Source organism: Microtus ochrogaster, chromosome 18, assembly GCF_000317375.1.
Source record: "Microtus ochrogaster isolate Prairie Vole_2 chromosome 18, MicOch1.0, whole genome shotgun sequence".
Classification (NCBI taxonomy): domain Eukaryota; kingdom Metazoa; phylum Chordata; class Mammalia; order Rodentia; family Cricetidae; genus Microtus; species Microtus ochrogaster.
Genome location: NC_022020.1, coordinates 2,721,336 through 2,729,377, shown reverse-complemented (window position 1 = coordinate 2,729,377; position 8,042 = coordinate 2,721,336). Strand labels below are relative to the sequence as shown.

Here is an 8,042-nt window from a genome sequence, read left to right as displayed (position 1 = left end):
AGTCTCTGGGATGGCACAATCTCAAGGATGGCACAGACTCAGGGATGGCACAGTCAGTCTCTGGGATGGCACAGTCTCAGGGGTGGCACAGTCTCCTGGTGGTTCTATGGGAGACTGGATGTAGAAAATGTCTCTCACAGGTTCCTGTGTTTGAGCACTTCGTCCCCACTGGTGGTGCTGTTTTAGGACACTCTAGGATCTTTAGAAGGTGGATTCAAGCTGGAGGAAGTGGTTCTCAAGGTCCACAGCTTAACTTGCTTCTGTCCCTCCATAGCCTCCTGGTCTGTCAAGATGTGAGCAAACTTGTGCCACCATAGGCTCAAGCTGTCCCCACCATGATGGGTTGTGCCCACAAACCCTGAGTCCAAACTATTTCTCTTTTAAGCTGCTTCCTGCTTTCCGTTTTGCTTTTACAAATGGGTGTGTCCACAGGTCAAGCACAGGATTCTAGGCCTCAATAAGGGTTGATTTTTTTCCCCTTCAATCCATTTTTGAAGAAGTCTCAATCCTTTAGGTTGTAATTGGTGTTGGGATATAAGACCTGGGCATCTGGATATGTTTTATGTTTAAATTCTGTACAAATATGAACAATGTAGGTTTGATGGTTTATTTTTATTACCAGCTTGATGTGAACCAGATTTACCTGGGGAGAGGAAATATCAGTGAGGAATTATCTAGATGTAGAGTGTTTCCTTGATTGTTAATTGAGGTGGGAAGATCCACTCTGAATATGGGCAGAACCGTTTCCTGGGCTGGACCCTGAACTGTGTAAGAGGAAAGCTATCTGAGCATAATCAGAAGGCAAACAGGCGGCATGGGTGCATTTGTTTCTCTCTGCTCTGAGTGGACGTGATGTAACCTCCTCGAGCCCCTGCCTCTGGGATGTCCCTGCAATGATGAGCTGTGACATGGAATCGTAAGCCAAATAAACCCTTTCCTCCCTAAAGTTGCTTTTGGCAAGGGTGTTTGTCACAGCAACTGAAACTAGGACAGCAAGAAAACTTATACATTTGAAACGAGCCAGTTCAGTGACCTTTTTAGTATAGTCACATGTCTGCAGTGTTGAGAGACACCCGGTCCAGCATCCCCTGCAGTGGAAGGCTATAAGAAAGTGGGATCTGCAGACACCTATGGGGAGTGATGCTAGCCTCAGGGTTAGAAGAGAATTGCTACTGCAGACCCTGCACTCCGCATGCCTTGCATGCACATGCCTTGCCTGGTCAGTGGAGAAGGATGGAGACTGGTTCTGGAGATGGACAGGAAGGTCCACAGCATCTCCTTTGCCAAACTCTCTCTGTCGTGCATTTTCCTCCTTTCCTCCTCTAAGAGCGTGCCCTGAATTCACGAAGGTCATCTGTGTTTGGGTAATGATGTGAATGACTTTGAGGCGCCCTGGCCTAAATCCCCCACTTCTGCGTAGGTGACCAAGTGGCCTGTGGGGAGCAAAGGGCTGCTGTATGACCGGAACTGGATGGTTGTGAATCACAATGGCATTTGCCTGAGTCAGAAGCAGGAGCCACGGCTCTGCCTGATCCAGCCCGTCATCAACCTGCAGCGGAAGACCATGGTCATCAAAGCCAAAGGTATGAAAAGGGTTCATCTCCACAGGGTCACCTCTAGGAACAGATTTCATCCTCTAGTTAAAAATCAAACAGAACCAAAAGGCTCAATGTCTCTCTTCTACCAAATGTTAGCATCATTTTCTAGTAAACGAAATGATGTCCAGGAAAGAAAACAAAAGCTGTGCTCTTCTTATTTTGAGAAGTTTGTCAGAGGTAAGGGGATATAAACCTGGGATCTTAGGGCTCTCAACACTTGAATTTTTTTTTTTAACCTTTTAGGCTTTGGTGCTTTCCTCTTGATTTTTACCGTGAGCCACACACACGCAGAAGAGATGCAGTCAGTTCTGTGCAGTACACTTTCTATGATGATGGAAGGGTTCAGCATCTACACTGTAGAGTCTGGCAACCACTGGCCATATGTGGCCACTGAATCCTCAAAATGTGGTCAGAAGACAACAGAACTAAATTTCAAAAAGGATTAATTTTTTTTTTTTTTTTTTTTTTGTGAGACAGGGTTTCTCTGTAGCTTTGGAGCCTGTCCTGGAACTCACTCTGTAGACCAGGCTGGCCTCGAACTCACAGAGATCTGTCTGCTTCTGCCTCCCGAGTGCTGGGATTAAAGGCATGTGCCACCACCTGGATCAAAATGTATTAAATTTTAATTCATCTAAATAGCTATACCTGGCTTACGGCTACAGTGTTTGCCACCATAGAGGCAGAAAATAGTATTTAACACACAACTCTGCCATGCAATTTTAACAAATTTAACATTTGGTTTAATTTCTTAAGATTCTCTCTTTCCTATATTTCTTTTTTTTTCCTTTTAAAAAGCACAGTATGTGTGTGTGAGTATGGCTGCCCATGTGCTATGGCATGTATGTGGACATCACAGAACCACTTTTAGGGAGTCAATTCTCTGCCTCTTCTTTGTTTTTGAGGCAAGGTCTCTCTGGTTTCTGCTGTTGTGCTGGGTACCCCAGGCAAGTTGGTCCTTGAGTTTCTGATTCTCCTGTCTCCTATTCCCATCTCATTGTAAGTGTGCTGAGAATACACATGCAGGCCACCTATCTGGCCTTTTATGTGCTTTCGGGATCAGACTCAGGCCATCAGACTGGGGTATTAGGCACTTTTACCCACGGAGTCAATTTTAATAATAAAAATTGTTAATACATATATACACACATATTGCATATTAGATATTATGCACATATATGTATATAATATATCTATATATTACATACACACATATGTATACGTATATGTAAACATACATAATTCTCTATCCCTCTTCTGCATCTTGCCCTTCCCTTCTTGTAGAATATCATGACTTTCCAGTCAACTGTGGCTGAACTTTCATGATGTCCTACATCTATGTCTTTATGACTTTGTTTCTTGCCTTTTTTTCTGATTCTGTGGTTGAGTTTTCCTTAAGTCAGTAAGTCAATATTTTAGAGTTTCAAAGCAAATACTGATATTGACCCTTTGTACAGGTACATGTTTGGGCAGCCACCCCACAGCACAAGTACAGAAGAGCCCGTCATCCAGGTGAAGTTCATGGTTCCACCCCTGTGTAGTTTCTCTTTACCCAACCTTAATGTCTGAGGAAGAAAGAGACTGTGGAGTCAAGTGCATTGTGTAGTATGTGAACTTTAGAAACAGTTTCTTTCACTCAGCAAGATAGTTTTGAGATCTACCTGAGTTCTACATGTAACACAGTATGGAAGCACATGTTACTGAGCAGTGTCTCTGAGTGTGGATGTAATACAGTGTGTTTGTGTATTGTTTACTGAGGGATATCTGAGTTGGTGCTGATTTGGAGGCAATTTTAAATTTAAATACTTATTTATTAATTTACTATTTTTGAGTAGAAGAATGACACATTTAAAAAACAAATCTTGCCAGATGGTGGTGGCTCATGCCTTTAATCCCAACACTCAGGAGGCAGAAGCAGGTGGATCTTTGTGAGTTCGAGGCCAGCCTTGTCTCCAGGAGTTCCAGAACAACAAGGGCTACACAGAGAAACCCTGTCTGGAACTCCCCTGCCCCCCAAAACTCCCAAACCAGGAAAATCAAAACCTAAACAAACTAACTAAAAACAAGTCTCTCTTTCTTGAGCCTCATGTTTCCCATGTCTTTCCAGTCTCTCCAGATTACTTTGCTAGGTTCAACTAGATAGTATCATGTTGGTCTTTTTTTTTTTTTAATTAGTGATGTTGAAACCTGTTTTTCTTATACACTTCTTGTTCAAATTCTTGTACCCAGGATATTAATACGCTATTATTTAACCTATTACACATGTATGTTAATCTTGTATATGTGTGGTGTATATAACAATTGAGGAACATTGGATTCCCTCTCCAATCCCATGAATGTAGCTTTCTAAAGCAGTAATGATTGTTGATGCTTGAATCTAGTCTGATTCTGGAAATGTACACTCTTTGTCAGTATCTTTTTTTCTTTTTTTAAAGATTTATTTATTTATTTATTATGTATATAGTGTTCTGTCTGCATGTGTGTCTACAAACCAGAAGAGGGCACCAGATCTCATTACATGATGGTTGTGAGCCACCATGTGGTTGCTGGGAATTGAACTCAGGAGCTCTGGAAGAATAGTCAGTGCTCTTAACCTCTGAGCCATCTCTCCAGCCCCATCTGCCAGAATCTTTACAGTATCATCCTGCCTGTCTATTTCTCCCATCCTAGTACCAACCACACCTGACCCTGCTGAGCTTCTGAGACCAGATGAGAGCAGATGCATTTGGGGCAGTATGGCCATATATTGGCTGTCTGTTTTCAAATGACTTAGGGTAGCTTAGAGAACAATGACCTCAGAAGGTGGAGACTCACAGAGCAGAGAAATCTATCAGAGCAGTTTGCAGAGGTCCTGGGGACTGTGGGTGTGATGGTCCAGTGTTGATGTTCCACCAGGAAGTTCTTGAAGCACACACTACAGTGCTGATAGTGAGGAGGAAAATCTGTGCTATTCGTTTCTAAGAGCCAGACACGTCCCTCATCTAACCAAAGCCCAGAGTCATTAAAATGGATGTGTTTCCTCATCTAACCAAAGCCCATTATTAAAAGTAATATATCTTCTAACAGTGAGCGTTCACTTGCACAACCATTCATTTGGTGAGGTGCTGAATTTGCTTCTACCTTCTGTTCACTAGGGATGGAGCCTATAGAGGTGCCGCTTGAGGAAGACAGCAAACGGATGCAGATTTGCCAGAGCAGGGTGTGTGCAGACAGGTGAGGCTCTGGAGCAGGTAACACGCATAGCTCTGTGGACACAAAGGCCAGAGGGAGGACAGCTTTGCCTTATACGATAGGACAACGACAATCTCCCATTCTGTCTTGCCTCACTCCACCTCAACCACACTGCTTCTTTGTATCCTTTACACCCAACCAGAAGGCTCCATTTCATTCTGTATTTGCTGCTCTCTCTGCCTGTCATGCTCTACCTATGACTCCTAAGGAGAATTTCCTGCCCCACCAGTCTCACTTCCAGCAGGAAAGTTTGGGTTCTAGAGCGTCTGCATCCCTTGTGACCTAAATAGGACCTACACCTAAGAACATGGAATAACAAACTTTCCAGTCATGAAAATTCTATTAGAAGGTGGGTGGTGGGGGGGCACATCTTTAATCCCAGCACCCGGGAGGCAGAGGCAGGCAGATCTCTGTGAATTCGAGGCCAAACTGGTCTACAGAGTGAGTTCCAGGACAGCCAGAGCTACACAGAGAAACCATGTCTCAAAAAAACCTAAAAAAAAAAAAAAAAAAAAGAAAGAAAAAAACCTGTCTAAGCTAATACCACCCAACCTCTGTCAATAAAATATGCAACCATAGGCAGTTCACTAGAGACTTATGTGTAATAGACAGGAGCTGGGGAGATAGCTAGGTCAATAAAGTGCTAGCCACTCTATCATGAGGATCAAGCTAGGTGTAATGGAACCCTTGTAACCCCAGCATGGGGAGGAGGAGGAGGCAGGTGACCCCAACATATGCTGGCCAGCCCACCTAGCCAAACTGATGAGTCCCAGGTTCCAGGAGAGACTCTTACAAAAACCATGGGCTGGAGGAGGGCTTAGTGGTTAAGAACATGTGCTGCTCTTCAGAGGACCTGGCTTTGGCTCCCAGCACGCACATGATAGTTTACAAGCATCTGTAACTCCAGTTCCAGGGGCCTGACGTCCTCTTCTGAGGTCAGCAGACACAAGGCATATAGGTGGTGTACATACATGCACACAGGTTCATGTTCATAAAATAAAAAAATACACACACACACACACACACACACACACACACACACACATATATGTTTTTCTAGACAAGGTTTCTCTGTAGCTTTGGAGCCTGTCTTGGAACTTGCTTTGTAGACTAGACTGGCCTCGAACTCACAGAGACTCACCTGTTTCTGCCTCCCAAGTGCTGGGATTAAAGGCATGTGCTATCACTGCCTGAAAATAAATAAATCTTAAAAAGAGACATATAGTTAACAAGTTGAAGTTTTTAAGGAAATAAAGGTGGACGGCTCCCGAGGAAAGTACCCAAGTTTGACCTCTGGCATCCACACAGACACACATGTGCTCATGTACTTGCACACATATGTGCACCCCCAGAGGCAAGCATGCATCCTACCCACCCATCCCCCACCCCATAGCGTCTAGACTATGAATTATCTATTAATTATTGCAAACTTTCTGATGGAAAGAAATACAGATAGCAAACGTGTTTCCTCTGCAACGGCTGTGAATTCAGTCCCCCAAGTCATGATGGGATTTGCTAAAGTTCCATCCAGAGTGAGCTCAGGTGACTGTGTCAGTCACCTTTTCAGGGCTGTGACCAAATCATTGGGAAGAGCCACAGAGTGGAGCAGGGTTTATTTTGGCTCTTGGTTTGAAGGTTCGGTCCCTTCTGATTGGGAAGGAATGGTGTCAGAAATGTCTGCTGGCAGTGGCAGCCAGAGTTCAAGGGTGCTCAGTCAGACCTTGACAGGTGGAAAGCGAAGAAGAGAAAGTGTAGCTGTTGCCATGGTTTTCTCTTATCTGCCTGTTACAGGTAGGGACACCAGCCCCTGGGGTTGACACACTCAGGGTGTGTCTTCCTTCCCTCAGTTGATCACTGTGGAAGCTCCCTCAGGGAAACGCCCTCACAAGCATGCCTAACGCGGCAACTCACTGATGTCCCGGCGTTTTTATCCCAATCAATACGCCAGCCAGCCTTAGCCACAGAGCGTGACAGGCAGGACTCCCTCTAGGACTTGGAGTCCTACACCACTGTGAAAGAAGAGAAAGGCGCTAACGCGGTGTTGATGGCCAATTGCATGTCTCTCTCTTGGCAGCTGAAGTGTTGAGCACAAGCGATGTCTTCTTGCTGGTAGTGTTTGTACTGTTTAAGCACTTTTGACAATTTAAATATTCATCCCGGAACACTCATCAGGACAATGAATCTCAGGCAGACATTTTTCCCCACATTACTACACACCAATCTTCTGACAGGAAGAGCTACATTTACATGGGATATGTGCAATTATTTTCATTATTTGTTGCGTGTGTGTGTGTGTGTGTGTGTGTGTGTGTGTGTATGCATGTGCCATGGTATGAGGAAAACTTGTGGGAGTTGATTTTCTTCCTCTACCATGTAGATTCTGGAGCTTGACTCAGGTCATCAGGATTGGCAGCGAGTGCCTTAGCCTACCGAGAAGTCTTGCCTGTCTAGAATATGTGCAGTTTTTTTTTTTAACTAGGTCATCAATTTCACTTGGCTGCAGCTGAGATGAACACCATGTTTTGGTTAATAATGCTTTTCAGACATCTGGAGGTTGGAGGCACTTGGGCTCAGAGAGCCATCGTGATGACTGTGATCTTGGTGTGGTCTCTGAAAGCACAGGGTTGGGGAGACGGAGGACAAGTGCTACAAACTGGTTTCTTGGTCCCTGGTCTTCCTGGAAAAGGAACTAGCTATTTTCTCCTGTGAAATTTAAGTTTTTAACAGTATCTGCTTTCTAACCCTAAGATACTGTGATCCCAAGGTAAGATGTGACCTTAAATCTTGTGATATACAGTTTTAAAGGCTATAGAGTAGTCTAGAGCTTTGTTTTATTTCATGTGCATAAGTGGTCTCCATGAGGGCACCAGAGCCCCTGAACTGAAGCTATAGACAGTTGTGAGGTGTCTTGTGAGCTCTGGGAGCTGAACTCGAATTCTCTGGAAGAGCAGCAAGTGCACCTAACAATCGAGCTGCTTCTTCAGCTCCGGATTCCACAATTTAAAACACAGATCAGCAGGTTTGCTTCCATATCAGTACCTTGTGTGCACAGCATTGAAGGCTGTGAACGAAACACATCAGCCCATGTGATCTGAGTGTCAGAGAAACCGTTCCATCAGCCCATTGTAAAAACTAGGACATGGCCGGGCAGTGGTGGCGCACGCCTTTAATCCCAGCACTCGGGAGGCAGAGGCAGGAGGATCTCTGTGAGTTCGA

The 8,042-nt window shown here is 44.5% G+C and overlaps 1 protein-coding gene across 1 annotated transcript in view; it reads left to right on the top strand.

The window, feature by feature from the left end:
• Mocos (molybdenum cofactor sulfurase) overlaps window positions 1-8,042 on the top strand; it is a 46,820-nt gene that overhangs the window by 23,730 nt on the left and 15,048 nt on the right. The window contains exons 9-10 of the mRNA XM_005355732.3: window positions 1,421-1,583; window positions 4,730-4,808. Coding sequence (XP_005355789.1) covers window positions 1,421-1,583; window positions 4,730-4,808 — 242 coding nt within the window. The remainder of the gene's footprint in view (window positions 1-1,420; window positions 1,584-4,729; window positions 4,809-8,042) is intronic.